We start from the raw sequence: 15,696 nt of genomic DNA on the forward strand, positions 1-15,696 counted from the left end.
TTGGTCACATCAGGATCATATCTGGCCCATCATGCATTCATTCCTGATACTGATGCTGCTGCTCATAGCAACAATACAAAATATTGATCAATGAAGTGCACTATTCTGGAGAAGTCATGGGTTGGATTTAAAAACTCCTCTGATATAACCAGTATTTACTGTCAGATGTAGTACTGTACCATTACAACTGTATGCAACTACCAGTGGCATGTTAGTCATGTAAATGCTAATCTGTTTTTAGAGCTGGAAACACATGCCAAAGGGCCTGATCAAATACAGACTTTCCGTGTTGTACCAAAGTGAGTATTTTTCACAGCAAAGCTGTGCTCTGTTTATCTGTGGTGGGGTTCTTATGATTAGTGTAACCTTAAATACCCCTATGTATCTGGGTGTGTGTGTGTGTGTGTGTGTGGGTGCACACTGGTCATTGTGAAAGAATGTGTTTCTCTGTGTGTGTGTGTGTGAATGTGACAAGTGTGTTTCAATTCTCTCCGTGTTTCTCTGTCTGTCTGGGGCTTGGATTTCTCTTGTTATGCACTGCATGATATTGCTGTTATGATTTGCACTTTAATGAGTATTTATTGAAAAACAATAAACAAACATATACAGAAATTGTTTTTGTCCTGAAGTCATTTTCAATTTGGAAATTTTACACATTCACACACAAAAAAGATAAACACACATGCACCCATCACAGAGGATTCTTTTTGTGTTACTTCCAGACAAAAATGCACCCTTAGATGTCAGCAACAACATTTTACATGCACATGACCTCGGGTGATCATCACTGCTTCACTTCTTCCTCTTTCTGAAATACTTATTAATTATTAGCTTGAGGGAAAGTCCTAGAAAATAGGAGGCACATTAAAGTGACATCTGCCAGACATCAGTTCCATACAAAAACAAAGTTATGCATGATGTTTCCCTCTAGATGGTGTAACTATGACCAACATATAGTAATTGGTACCAGCAGAATTTATTAGTTGTATATTCTAGATTACGCTCCACAATGCTGTTTATTTGTATGCCATTGAAGATAATTATTATATAAAACTCATACAGAAGCATTTCCATAATCCATAATATGTGTTCACAAAATAATGAGAGAAAAAATAAAATTACAAAGTAGAAAAAGAGATTCATGTACAAAAAAAGAACAATAATATGAATACTTGAAAGTAAATGAGGGTGGTCTGTGTTAATCAGTCCTACAGATGTAGACGAGGACACAGTGTGGAATTAATGAAAGTAGATCATATTACTTGTGGGGTTTAATTATTGCTGATAACCAAACTTGAACATTACTAAATCTTTGTAAGTTTATTTAGCTATATTGCCATTTACTCCTTTGCTGCCAACACTAAACTGGTAATATGTGCAGAGGATGCTAATTTCATCCATTCCTTGACACTGCTGTATGTAGACTAAGATATATTAGAAATATTCAGACACTGATAACTTGCTGGGTTGAACTGTGTTCCAACCCTGAGCTGTGGATTATTATTTGATCCTGATGAACAACCTGGTGGAAAAAGGATCACTGATTATCAGGTAAAAATGATAAGTGAACGAGTTCTACCTGTTTTTCACTGCAGGACTCATCTCATGTGTTTTTCCTCAAGGTGGTGTATTGACATTAAAAATGCAGTGGACTAAGAAAAATCTACATTTACCACCGTCTTCCCCTTATTTTGACCACTTTAAAGGGGCTATCTGTAAGTTTTCTCTGAAGCCAAACATGGTTTCTATTCAGGAGCAGGTGGTGGTGATGGTCACCTGCCAAGAGCTTCAGCCACTGTTGCATTTATAAGAGGTTATAATATGCCCTCTGATTAGCACTACTTCTTCAGGGCAGTCTGGATGCCACAGTGAGTCACTATTTGACAGTGACAAGACAGGCTGGGGCTAGCTGGTTAGAATGCTAACTTCACTAGAAGCAAAACATTGCCATTGCTTTCCACTACTGGAAACAGTTCTTGGCGAGTAAAGGAAGGAAGTTTGATGCTAAACTTTTTTGATGCAACATTTCGTCTAGACTGGTAGAGTAAACAGCTGGTACTGCTAATGTTGGCTATGTAGTGACTGCATAACTTACAAATAGCTCCTTTAAATAGTTTTGGCTTTCTGGTATTTGCTTATGAAGAGTGTGTAATTTCCCCTTCAAGCACCTCCACGGACACAGTACTCAGAAAGCCTGTGTGTGTCTGCAACAATTTCTAGGTCCTTCCACAGGATCAGCAGTCCACTTTAATCCTAAATTCAGAGTCACTCAGCCAAACCGTCCCTCAGGGCTTTCACACTGAGTGTCTCAAAAAACACAAACAGCACAGAAAGACTTCCAGTTGCTGAGAGATCAATTGTCAAAAAAATCCCCATTTCCTGTTCTTCATCATCATACAGATCCATTACACGTGGTCATCAGGTAAATAAGGTTATAGTCAAGAGGATGAAGTTACTGTCACAGTATTCCTAACTGACGTGGTCACAGTCTGAAGAATAACAGAAAAAATCCTGATTCCTGTCTGGTTTCTTTTTGTTGTCCTGTGAAAAATAAACATTATGTCAGCCTGTGTGAAATGCATGGTGAAAGACGGTGAAAAGTCAAGGTGATTTATCCTTACCTTTTTACTGATAATTACTCGATGGTCAAGTCAGCGTACAGATCAGGAGGAGGTAAAATGAGCATCTCAGGATGATCAAAGTCCACTTCCTGTGTTGCACTACCCTCAGGTCTGTGAAAACAGATGTGAAAATAACTCATCATTTCCTCTACCACCACCCATTTGCCTACTATTGTACCAGTAGTGACAGAGGAGGGTGACGTCTTTGTGACCATGAATATAACAGCATCATGAAGGTTAAGCACATTACTGGGAATCACCAATTCTTTCCCAAATTTAATAACTTCCTGGTAGGAGAGGAGTGGATTCCCCTGTCCATCTCTCTTTCTCTCCAACACAAAAAGAATACAGCACTCACTCTTTTCACGCTCAGCAACCCATTCAAAGCAAAAAAGAAGGAAACTCGCCTGTCTACAGGTTGCACAACATGTTTGGCATTTTTCTTTGTGTCTGTGTCTTTTATAACTCTACTTACAAGTGAACTGCTTCTTCTGTCACTTGCACAGGATCTGAAATGGAAAGTATTTAGTAAGTATTTAGTTGCATTAGATGCTTTATAAATGGGATGATGGATACATGGATTTACTTTTACATACTGAACATTGATTGTACATTTCCATTTATAAGGGATTTTTTTAATAGTATAACTTACTTGTCTCCAGTTCAGTGCTACTGTAAAAAAAAGGAAAAACAAAAATTAAAATCCGTTTACATGTCTTTACGTGTTAGTTTGTGTGCATTTGTGCATGTGTGTTTGTGCATGTGTGTGTGTGTATACAGGCACATGTGTGCATGACGCGTACCTGGAAGCTGGCTCCACAGGTTTTGGTGAATGGAAGAACGTTGCCAGTTTCTGAAGTGCTTCATGTCTTGCTCTGATAAAAAGACAAATACACATACACTGTATATCCACACTCTGCTTGTATGTGTGTGTGTGTTTGCATCTCCAACTAAGTGTGAGAGAGAAACAGGTGAACTCACTGGACATGGGAGCCGTCTGCACTGATGTCACTGTGACTGTGCTGGTGGTTTATGCTGAGGCCTTTGTTTCCTAGGAAAATAAATGAGCAAGATGGATAAATATGATACACTTCCTTAACACATTAGTCACACCATACCAGGTGATCGTTGCTGAAATCACCAACCCTTAGCTCGTCATTACACACTTTAAATATGAACATCTTCCTTTTTACACACACTAACTTCTCATTTTAAGTGTCACATGGTCATGATTCAGCATTTTAAGAATGCCAATGGAGCTAAGAGGTTAGCAAAAATGACATTGAATGACATCTAGAATTGGAAAATGTCACGATATCAGTAGCTTTGAACACAGTATTACTGCTCTGCTATGATTTTTTTGGGGAGATGTAAACAGTAAGTATAATGTTAGGTGAGTGGTAATGTGAGGTAAGTTAGTTAGCTATGAGTGACTTTATAAGCTTTCTGGAAATTTGGCATCTTTAAAAGTATGCATTATTAGCAGGTCCTGTTTGCAGTGTACCCACAGATGTACAGACACCAACCAGTGGATTATCATTATTTTAAGAAAGCTTAAAAAAAACATGATGATTCTCAGACAAGGTCTGGAGTCACAAGGAGTGTCTTTTGTCTATGATTTCCAATTAGATTTGTGAATGTTTATCTGTGATGGACATCAGAGATAGTTCTATTTTTGGAGTGTGTAAGTCACTCTGAATATAAAATATAGTCATAGGTGTGCCAATGAGGTGATTGACATGTGCACCATAATGTTTGGCAGTGTGATGTTTATGATGACCATACTTCAGTGTCAGACTGTCCCTTTCACCTCACACAGTATAATGCGGGTGGTTGAGCCCGGTCCTACACTTGTGTGCCAAACCTGTGACAGCTTGACACATATGGACATTTTATTCTCTTGGTGCTGACTTACAGATGACAAGGTACAAATTTGATGTCAACAATAACATTCCTAATGAGATGTTATTTTGCAAGAACTGAATGATGTTACTGACTCAAAGGCACAGAATCCCAGATGATGAAGGTTTTCCACAACCACTGGAAAAAACCCATCTGGAGGCAAACGCTGGCAAATGGATACAGTAGAACTTTTTTAACTTATCTGGTGTAAATGTCAGTAGTATCTGTTGTTTATTGTATCTGCACACCCTCATCAAGATAACACATTGAGGATATGGTGGTATATAACTTGCTGACAATAATCTGACAGTAATGACAGAGTTTCAGGTGATAAGCAGTGTGAATGGCCCACATGCTTTGTTTAGCATTTGCTTTTTGTTACCAAACTAGACTACAAAATCAGTACAATTTGCTGAAGAAAGGTTTGTCATTAACCCACATGGTTGAAGTGGTGTTAATACAGAAGTCTGGTTTGGGATTTCTTACCCATGTCTGGCATGGAGAGTGTCCTGGTGTGCCCCCTAGAGAAGAAAAGACATTGACATTACAAGGCGTTGGTCTCAAGAAAAAAAAAGTCACTGTAGACAGGTGTCTATTTAAGAAATAGTATAAATCAAAAGTGAAGGCTGGATTCAGGCTAACATTGACTTACATTGGAGCCAGTGGATCTGCAATTTCACGGGCAGGGGAAAGGGTGTCATCCTCATCACCGGTCCACTCTTCACTGTCATCTGTGACTAAACAAATCAACATCAAACTGCTGCTAAATGAGTTAAATACAAACAGTAAATATGAGTGATCATTTAGAATACTTACAACTTTCTGCTGATAGTGGATAGTGATTTGATGCCCTGAGGAAAAGAGAAAAAACTGCTATAAATCTAAATTTTAACTGAACATGTGATGAGAAATGAGTGAGAAACAGCATGTGTTGTGTTTTTCATTGTGTTGTCTGTATATATGCCCCGCTGCCCACACATACCTGCTCCCTGTGCTGGTGACCTCCCCCTCAGCGACATTGTTGCTGGTCTTGCGGGTGGTTGCAGCCTTCTTCCCCAGTTCCATCATCTCCTTGATGTCAAGCTTCACATGATCCACAGCAACATACCCATCTAGAAGACATACTCACACAGTCACTGATGGGATCCACAATCAAAGGTTAAAGTACACAAGTTACTTTTCCCACCAAGTTTCTGTCCCATGTGGCTAAGAGCCTATAGGTGAAGGTGTAATACTATACAAGCTTCCTTATGTGATTTCTGTTGTTTTCATCATACTCCTGCTGCAGTGCAGTCTGGTCTACCTTCCTGTTTCTTTATGCACCCTTTTACCCTTGAGGTCAACACGTTGTTAATGATAATGTATGAGATTTTTAAAACTCACAGTTGTTGCTGCTGTCTCTGGCCAGCCATTTTCCTTTGGGGCAGTTGGTTGTTCGGATGATGCTGACCGTGTCGCCACTCTTGACAGGCAGATCGTTCTTGCGTCCTTTTGTCGTTACAGTTACTGTTGCCTGGTACATGGCATCCTCCTGTCCTGTGATCTAACAAACACAGTTACAGGTTAAAACTACAAATTCAGGTCAGTTCTTTGATCCCTCTGTTTGGATCTGGATGGAGGTTTTTTCTACATAAGCGGGGCCAAATGTATCCTGGAGAACTGCTGTTTGGTTGTAATGTGGTAATGGTATATTGTAGAAGAAGAGAAAAGTTCATAGATCTCCTGTCAGAAATATCACCAACAATGAAACAAGTGTTTACACAGATTCCATCTGAGCCTGCACATGTTGCTCAGCTCAACTCTTCAGCTGGGAGGAATGAATCCAGACAGGTTTGCACGCCAAGACATAAACCCCACCCTCCCCCGTGCTGCTCGTTCACTTTCCATACCTCCCTTCTCTGACAAAATAACATCACTCACTTTGAATTTCTTCTTCATCTCATTCTCCTTCTTTTCCCTCTCCTTCTGCTCTTTCTTTTCCCGTTCCTGTTTCTCCTTAAGCTCTTTCTTCTCCTTTTCCAAACGTTGCTTCTCCTTCTTTTTCAGCTCTTTCTCATCCGGCCCCTCTGCGGTTGCTTTTTTGTCGCTCCTGCAGAAAAACAGAACAAGGTATATTGTCTCATTTGCAGGGGGACTCCTCGCAGCATGTTTAAATGGCAAAGGAGATTATGAGGAAAACAAAGGCAGACCAAACTCTCTCATCTCTAACACCGTCTGTGGGATAACTGAGATAAAAAGAGAAGTGGGTCAAAAAATAGGGCCTTACTTGCTGAACCTGCCCGTCTTGCTTTTCTCTTCTTTCTGTAAACACCAAGAAAGAGATAATGTTTGATTCCTTTTACACTAAATCTTTAGAATCTGAGACAGATAAGCAGTGTGCTTGTCACAAGCAAAAATAAGTACTTTATTCAAAACAATGACAAAGCTACTTACAGTTTCCTGTGCTGCCTCAGCATATGGATCTGTAGTAAACACACATTTAGGTAAATGAGGTGTAAAATTGTTTATGCCAACTTAGAATACAAGAGAAGCTCACAACATGAAGAAACAGGGTTGTGTTCAGTTTTGCTACCCAGAAGATAGAGTCACACAAGATAACAATATTTTTGTCTGTATATGAGAGCCACTGATGAGATCTACTTTCTATATTTGAAATATCTATATAGAGTTTATCTGCCTGAGATGGTAAAACTAAAAAAATGTACTGCCATTTATCATTATCTTAATAGAATCACACTGAAATCATGAGTTTAATGTCACACTTCATGCAAGCACTATCATGCAGTCAAATACAGAAAATATTAACATACTTTGATTAGATATCAGTATAAATGTTCTGATCTGATCTGACTGGTATGATATGTTATCCTTACTCTTTGGTGGTCCTTTGCGTTTCTTGCCACCGTCACTCTTTCCTTTCTTTTTGGTAGAAGACGTGGTGACGTCCTCATAGACATTATCTGCAGAGTCATAGATACCGTTGCCAACCTTAGCTTCAGGCCTGGTTGGGAAAGAGGTGTAAAGGTTCTCAGAGATGAACAAGAATTTCAAAATCACAAAGAGGCTTGGGTTAAATTCATGTATCTTACCCTGCCATTGGCGGAGACTCTTGAGAGAGAGGGAAAGAAGATTCTGGTTGTGGATTATCTTGGTATTCATCTCCAATCACATGGGCCATGTGGACTTCAGCTCCTGGAGCAGTTATCCCATTGCTGTGAAACTCTGGAAGGTTCTGACCATCTGGAGTATTCGGACCAGTGTAATCCTCATTTCCCCATTCTGACACCTGCAGCTCTGGAGAGTGAGCATCTGAAGCCACATCGTCAAACTCTGGAATATCTGTAGTGTCTGTCTCTGAGAACTCGTGAGGGACACTGACCTCTGAGGGGACAAACAACATGAAAGCAATAGTAGAAGGGCGGTAAGTGGACAGGGTACGTTTGGTTTCACAAAGTTGCAAGTGTAAGTGTTATAGTGTCATGTTCACACCATTATCTTCCACTTGAGGAGGAGGGATGAATTCATTCAGGTTGACAGAGGGAGGTCTGGCAGGTTTCTCTAGGGCAGGACCCAGAAACTCTGGATCTGGGAGGACCATCCTGGGTGGAGGAGGGGGGACCACCAACAGCTCTGGGATAGCATCAGACCCCTCTTCATTGATGCCCTCCGACACTGAAAAGAATTACATGACATTGCTCTTGATACACAACTGCATACACGTTCATCAGATACTTTACAACCAGGTCACATTGAAATTTTAAGGACATCCTCATTTCAGTGGCGAGACTTGTATTTGACAGTTTTAAAAAACCTGGAGGAAATTTTCATACACAGAGATGGAGAGGATGCGAGAGCGAGCAGAGTGGAAGACTTTGAATTGTGAGGAAACCAAACCAGTCGAACACACTGTGAAAGTTGTTGTGATATAACTCTGCAGAGCAGAGATAATGCAATTACAGGTGAAAAATCGGCACAGTTTAAAGATTAAAGCACAGGCGTCGTACCTTAAAAAATATGTTAGTCCTCTTTGTACTGTTTCTGTAAGTCTCTAGTTTTAATGTCACTTCTTTTAATTTAAAGTACTTGTAAAGCATCTTTCCAACTTCTACTTAAATTAAACTGTCTTATAAAGCTTAACTAATACTTTAGTATTAGTATGCAAAATAGATGTTTAAAAACCAGAGGACATTAAAGAATCCTTTTAAATTATCTGTCTCACAGTATCACAAAATGCTTATTCACCTAGAGTTAGTGTGAATATGCAAGCAAATTACCATGCTATAATGTGTGACAACAGACATAATGAAATGGTAAATGACATGAGGTTGTTTAAAATTGAACACCTGCATGCACAATTAATAAGTTCTGTGTAATTCAAGTCACTATCAACACAGCAGCAGACTCTCTGCGTATCCTATGTATTGTCAGTTTAAGAGACATTAAAGTGTTTGTCACTTCAGCTCTCTGTCAAAATGATGGACGTGCTCTTGTCATTGCTCCTCCTCTCTGTCATTGCTGACATACTTCTGCAGCGCTGCCCTGCCTGCTGCTCAGTTGTTTCTGGCACAAAAGAGGAGTGTCAGGACTGTTCTTGTGTCTGTGTGTATGTATGTGTGTGTGTGTGTGTGTGTGTGTGTGTGTGTGTGTGTGTTTAAAGCTCCTAACCAACACCTGAGGCAACCCTGTGGCATAAACCATACTATACATACCAGATGCTCTGTATAGCTGAAACCCTACACTAACAAATGACATTCTGCAGCTGCACAGCACGTACCTGATGTCCTGATGATGACATATGCTCTTGTGTAGCTCATGTTTAGGGTGAAGTAAACAGAAAAGAAAATCCAAATATAATAATCCAAATATACTGAAAGTCACCTGGAAAGCAAAAAGCAGGGAGGATGTGATGAGTCCAGACTTACTGTGGTCAATGTCGTTCACTTGCTCTGGTTTCGGTGAGAGGGCCTTCCCTGCCCGATCCTCATAATCAATGGGTGGGAGCTCTGGGAAAGAGTGGGTGGGGCTCTGAGGAGGGGGAAGCTCCTCAGGTGGAGGGGTGATGGAGTAAGATGTGGTGGGGTTTGTCTGCGGGCTGAGAACAGATGAGACAATGGAAGTTATTAGGGTTCAACAGCATTCTACAATCAACTGTACAACAGTATAAATACACCTCTCTTCTTCAGTGTGATCCTGAAGTTTGTGTTGTTTACCTCATGGTCTTCTTGCGTGCTTTCTCCAGAGCATTCAAAATTCTCTGGTCAGCCGGGGAGGTCCGTTTCCCAGGGCTCATGTCCTCTGCCCTCTCCAGGGCTGAGAGTGCTGAGATAGAACGCTCAGCTTTGGGAGATGATGGTGGGATGGATGAAGAGTCAGTGACTGGAGGAGAAGGCTTCTCCACTGCAACTATATTCACAGCCTCTATACCAGCCTCACCTGTAATCTCAGGCTCAGGAAGTGATGGGGATGGACTGGAGGCAACGACTGAAGGACCAGAGATAGCACGACTGGGTGGAGGGGTAGGGATGGCACTGGGTGGACTGGGAATGATTTCGTTTTGGCTGGCAGGTCTGGAAATGGACAGGGCAGGAGTTTCTATCTCAAGTGGGGTTTCACTCTCTGGGGCTTGGATTTCAGGAATAAAGGCGGGAGGTGGGGTGTAGTCGGAAGAGGCAGGGATAAGGGAGGGTGGGGTGACTTCCATAGTAGCACTGGGGTCAGGTAGGGTTGGGATGTTTGGCAGAAGGGCCTTTGGTGCAGAGGTTTCTCTAGGTTCTAGTCCTGTGTCAGCAAAGTCAGAGGGTACTGGGATAAGTGGAGCTGGTCCAGAGATATCTGAGCTGGGCAAGTCTAGGATGTGGTCAGCTGGTGCCTCCACTGAATCTCTTTTTGATGACTTCTTGAAACCAAGGAAACCCTTCTTCTTTGGTGTTGTGGCCTTAGGTGGAGGTGTGACTGGTACCAGCTCTGCTGTGCTCTCCTTCTGTGCTCCAGGCAGCAGTAGTGAAAACCTCTTGTCTTTACCAGTCTCTTTCTTCTGCTTCTGATCTGATGAATCATCATTAAGCTTCTCTTTGCTTCCGTTTGTCTTGTCTTTCCCCTTGGAGTTAGTCTGGATCAGAGGCTTTTTGCTCTCCTTCTTCTCATCCTTGAAGACCACTCTTGGGGCAATCAGTGTTTTTCCTTCCAAGCTCTGGTTGATGGAGGTGAGCAGGGAGGGGCGCGCTCCTGCAGGGAGGTAATGAGGGGGGCTCTGAGGAGGAGGGACGACCTTTGGTTTCTCTGGGAGAGCAGGTTTGATCTTGGGTTGCTTTATGAGGAGTTCCTCCTCCTGGAACTTGGCCCTTACAGCTTTAAAGTCTATCTTGTCCTCCTGGTGAAAGCATCACACGATATAATATCAGGCACAATATCAACATTATCACCTGATATGTTTGAGATCACAAAAACTGTGTCACTTATTATCAAAGAGTGTGTAATCTTTATCTTGAAGAACAATGGGATCACTGTAATTTATTAGCCTCTAGGGCTACAACAAGGTAATGGTTCAGTTTCTGTAGTCTTTCTATCAGAAAGTAGACTGACCTGATTTGTATAGACCAGCCTATATCAAAGAGGTTTTTAACACACATGACAAAGGAGGTTAAGATTTGTGTGATTTATATGCTGAAAAATTCACAGACATTAACTCAGACTTCACATTTATATGAAGTGACATTTGGAGATTCTTTGCGACAAAAAACAGACTTTTACCTGTTAATACAACAACAAATGTCATAATAATTGCGAATATTATAGTTGTAATATAATATATCTGAGTGTGTGAATGTAAGTTATAATCATACAAATGGATTTGAAGATATTACAAGACGACATACCTGATCCATTGTTTGCTAAAATATCCACCGGAACTACAAAAGCCTGTTTAGTCAAGTAAGTTAAATCCAGCGAGTGTCTCCTTCAGCCTCTCATCCTGTATGTGAAGAAAATACACCATCAACTAAAACTTATCTAAACACTTTTATACGTTGGGTGTTTCTTCTCCTCTTTGATCGAAATACGTGTGTGTCCCATGCGTACAGGAGACGGTTTCAGTGGAGGAATGAGGTTGAGTTGGAACACACACACACACACACACACACACACACACACACACTCATCTTTATAAAACAGTCCGTCTCGTCAAACGGGTCTTGCTTCGGTTGAGTATTTAACGCAACACAGTGACTCTCAACAGCTCTTGATTTTTTTATCCTTCAGGAATGTCGCCCGGCTGGCACTGTGTGTGCGTGCGTGCGCGCGCAAAGTGAGTCACTGTCATGAAACCTTGTAGTTGGAGTTTGGGTTTCTTAAATCTGTTAGATTCCCACTGTGAGTTTTTAACACTGAAAGCCGTGAACCTTTGTAACGCAGTGTATGTTTTTTGTTGCTGTCTCAAAGTAATATATCTTTAACTGTATGGCTCATTCTTTTGAATCTTCAAGGTAAACATAGAGGAAAAGGAAACAGAAGAGGTCAGTCAACATTCCAGGTTTGTTACACAGAATACAAAAGTATTTAACCAGGCATCTATAATATGACAGAAACACAGCACATGCTACAGGCATAGTCTTAACAAGACTGTTTTGAAGGATATTCTGTCATATTCTGTCTCACTGCCAACAGTAACTCACCATGACAGGTGCAGCTCAGGAGCTTAGGCCTCATACACAGAAATGGTTGCTTATCACTGTATGACTTACAGGCCTGTGTCTCCTAGCTACAGGACCAGGCTGACACACAGTACTGTAGTCATGAGACGACTGCAGTACGGTACAATTGGTTGGTTATTAAACATACATGTGTAGCCATGGGTCTGGCGTGTGCAGGTATACTGGCAGACTAAAGAACATTTCACCTGGACATGAGATGGAAGTTATACTTGCAGCTTAAAGGTTTAGTTCATCCAAGTTACAAAAAGACACATTTTTCCATACTGGTCGCATCTAGCCATGCAAAGTGTTTCAGTTTTATCTGCTGAGGTTTGGAGACATGAGTCTAAAATTTCTGTCACCGCCACAATACACTTGGAGGTGAACTTTCATTTATGGTGTTCACAGCTTTAAAAATACATTTAAAAAATTCAACTGCAGCTTGTCTTTCCAAAAATAATGTGCCGGGTAAGACTGGACAATTCGCAGTCCTCACTGTTGACAGCCTTCAGACAGTTTTCAGTGGAAATAGTCCCAAAGAGAACTGCTGACAGTGAGGTTTGTGGATTATCCAGTAACTGGGACAGGATTTTCAGAAAGACACATTGCTGTCAAATGTAATTTTTCAGTGCTTTAACTTTAAGCACCATGAACAAAAATTCATGCACCTCCACAATATATGGCTGGTGGCTGAAATCCTACAGTGTCTTAAAAACTTTCGTCATGTCAAACTGAAACTAACTGCATGGCCAGATATTACTGTGGGAGATGGAGAATGGAGAAAATATGTTCTTTTGTAATTTAGGTGAACTGACCCTTTAAAAAAATCAGTAGACTTATAGTTTGTCCTGCATAATATGGAATTTAAAAACTTGTTTTAATGCCTTGTGTTTTTCCACGGACAGGAAGGGAGAGGCAAAGTAAGTGTAAGCAGGCTGAAGTTCTTGTTTCATCGCTGGTTGCTAATAAAGCTTATGACAGCTTGCATTAGAGGCTGCTGGTGTAGCAGAATGTGACAGGCCATTAAAGCCGTGTTAAATTACAACAAAATACTGTGGCACTTGCTTTACACTAACTAAAGACACACTGGGTGGGGCGTGGGGGGGTCACCTCTGCCAGGCATACACCATTAGGTTTACTCTTTCTTCCACACACGGTGCACACACACACACATGCATGCATGCACGCACGCAGACCCAGATTACAACCAAGACCCATTAGTCATTTGGGATGTGTTTATTTGCAACAGTAATACATGGTGGAATACGTAAATCAAGAGAGAACCAAAAAATCATCTAAAAACCCACTGTAGAATGTCATATTCATAAAGATAAAAATAATGTGTCAATTTACATTAAGAAACTGTTAGCTGAGGTAAAGTTAAAATAGGTCTAGAAATGTTATGTACTCAAACAGCAACGTTTCCCTTTTTATTCAACTTCTTTGCTTGTCTTCTAGTTGTCAAATTTTTATGTTAATCAACATCTTAGTCCAAAAGAGTTCTCAAGTGACATGGGGACTCTGGCCATAAAATAGGGAGTCATTGGCATCACAGTTGATGTAGTTGTAGCAGAGGATGCTGCAGTCCACACACAGACGCTCGGACAGCAGCGGTTTTGGCACCTGACCAACAGACAGACAGATGGGCAGAGCATCACGGTATCTTAAAGACTACTCTGGGGGAATGGGATGGAGGGCAGGAGCAGTCTGGGCGAACAGTGAGTGAGACCATGTCTGCTGCCTGCAACAAAAGATCACAGGCTTGTGGTACAGAAACACAGGGCTATGGCACGTAACGTAAACCGCAGAAGCTGATTTGCTCGGAAAATAACGATAACATGTGGAGGAGGGACTAACAAACAGAGGCATGGTGCGAGGTTTAGAGCTGAAGCCTGGATTAGTAAGTGAGGCTGAGAAAAAAGACCTACAACATCCATGCACAAAAAGAAAACAAAATTAGTGGAAGAAACAAACCAGAGTAGGAAAACAGGAAAAAGAAAAACATATGTTGGTATTGCTTGGGTTAACGTTGAGAATTTGCATAACTGAAGCCTTCCTATTTTATGGCACAGAGGTCCAGTGGACAAAATGGTTGTTGTTGTTATCAGTATTTACAAAATGAGTTTGGCAAACCAACGATCAGATGCCTTAAAGCCATGTTGACTCTATAAGTCCTATAGAGCTGACCCCAGCGGCTTGATTGACTTATAAAATAAAAATTCAATTTTTCAATTTGTTCTTTTTTTTTTTTTTTAAATCGGTATTGTACAAAAGCTATAGAGAATGAACAGTTCAATCACAGAATCTGTTTGACTTGCAACACTTCCCTCTCAGGGTCCATTCCTCAGTATGTCTGGTCCTCTGGCCTCTGTACGAGTCTGTCTGCGAGGAGAGACGTTTGGCAAATCACTGTGTGTATGCATGTTATAGAGAGTGAGGGATGACTGCGTGCGTGTGTGTGTGTGTGTGTGTGTGAGTGAGTGTTGTAGGCTGACTGTTGTGTGCACAGTATGTGTGTAGTTGGTGTGTGAGCAGCTCCCAGGGAGTCTGTTTCTGCATAGTGATCCAGCAGACACTCACAAGAATGGGGAGAAAACGCCCGAACCAACCAACCAATCAGAAGCAGTGATCCCTGTAACGGGCCATCCCTGATAGGCCCGTCAAGAGTCTAGCTCCTCCTGTGGGATCTCCTTGCTACAGATGCAGATTCTGTCCGTTAAACGAAAGATGATCACTCTAATCCTGATGAGCGTGCGTGTTTGTGGGTGTGTGTCGGAGATAGAGAGGCACTGCTTGATTCAGTCCCTCCTTGGCAGCACAGTCTCTGGCCAGACACAGGAGGCAGAGGGAGGAGTGTGAGAGCAAAGACAGAGAGGAGGGGTGGGGAGAGGGAAGGCGGGAGAGAAGGGAGGAGCAGATTATGTCTGTAAGGCTGGGTGTGAGTCGCCACAGGGAGGAGAGAGGAGAGGAGAAGACAGCGCAGTGGAGGGAGAACTGGATCCGTCTCAGTGATTGATATCCCTCCTGCCCGGAGTGAAAGACCGAGAAGGCTCTCTCCTCTCAGGAGGAGAGAGGACTGCAGAGAGAAGGAGGAGGAGCACAGGAGGAGGAGGAGGAGGAGGACAGAGGGAGTGTGGAGGCTCCTCCTGGGAGGTTGTTAGCCAGAGGAGGAGAAGAAGAAGGGCTTGGCCGGGCAGGGATATGTGCCAGACTTACGCAAATACACACACACACACACACACACACACACACACACACACACACACACACACACACACACACACACACACACACACACACACAGGTGAGGGGTCTCCTCCTGTTCTCTCAGTGCTAGTCAGGTCTGTCTTCCTGTATGTCTCTTTATTTCTTCCCTTTGTTGATCTGGGCGTAGAGAGGGTCCTTTCCCACCTGTGCACAAGAGAGAAGAACATCAGAAATTTCAAACATATTTTAGTTTTCTCAGTTAAAGCGTGGCTGTGTCT

The 15,696-nt window shown here is 41.8% G+C and overlaps 2 protein-coding genes across 4 annotated transcripts in view; both read right to left on the minus strand.

Moving 5' to 3' along the window:
* Positions 1 to 957: 957 nt before the first annotated feature.
* On the minus strand, positions 958 to 11,652 carry LOC108879063 (FYN-binding protein 1). 3 transcript variants are annotated; one of them, XM_018670204.2, is made up of 20 exons: positions 11,399 to 11,652; positions 9,734 to 10,893; positions 9,446 to 9,615; positions 8,013 to 8,195; positions 7,613 to 7,904; positions 7,397 to 7,524; positions 6,957 to 6,985; positions 6,790 to 6,824; positions 6,444 to 6,612; positions 5,907 to 6,066; positions 5,506 to 5,635; positions 5,340 to 5,374; positions 5,176 to 5,254; positions 5,010 to 5,044; positions 3,603 to 3,672; positions 3,425 to 3,496; positions 3,274 to 3,293; positions 3,097 to 3,130; positions 2,622 to 2,732; positions 958 to 2,541 (listed from the first exon to the last, which is right to left on the minus strand). In XM_018670204.2, exons 1-19 carry the CDS (start codon positions 11,405 to 11,407, stop codon positions 2,636 to 2,638), a joined length of 2,907 nt encoding a protein of 968 aa, XP_018525720.1. In that variant the 5' UTR covers positions 11,408 to 11,652; the 3' UTR covers positions 958 to 2,541; positions 2,622 to 2,635. The 3 variants fall into 3 exon arrangements, with proteins under 3 accessions (XP_018525720.1, XP_018525719.1, XP_018525718.1); XM_018670203.2 differs by having other exon boundaries at positions 3,274 to 3,290; positions 5,176 to 5,260; XM_018670202.2 differs by having other exon boundaries at positions 5,176 to 5,260; positions 11,399 to 11,651.
* A 1,780-nt stretch (positions 11,653 to 13,432) lies between these two features.
* dab1a (DAB adaptor protein 1a) overlaps positions 13,433 to 15,696 on the minus strand; it is a 69,885-nt gene continuing 67,621 nt past the window's right edge. The window contains exon 16 of the mRNA XM_051077316.1: positions 13,433 to 15,622. Within this exon, the coding sequence (XP_050933273.1) occupies positions 15,575 to 15,622 (48 nt within the window). The 3' untranslated portion in view covers positions 13,433 to 15,574. The remainder of the gene's footprint in view (positions 15,623 to 15,696) is intronic.

This window comes from Lates calcarifer, linkage group LG17 (genome assembly GCF_001640805.2).
Source record: "Lates calcarifer isolate ASB-BC8 linkage group LG17, TLL_Latcal_v3, whole genome shotgun sequence".
Classification (NCBI taxonomy): domain Eukaryota; kingdom Metazoa; phylum Chordata; class Actinopteri; family Centropomidae; genus Lates; species Lates calcarifer.

Coding starts and splice junctions, on each gene's coding strand:
- LOC108879063 (XM_018670202.2), bottom strand. Junction 7,905..8,012: donor TCCTCAAGTGGAAGATAATG/GTGTGAACATGA, acceptor TTGTCCCCTCAG/AGGTCAGTGTCCCTCACGAG. Junction 5,045..5,175: donor GCAGATCCACTGGCTCCAAT/GTAAGTCAATGT, acceptor TTTCTTCTCTAG/GGGGCACACCAGGACACTCT.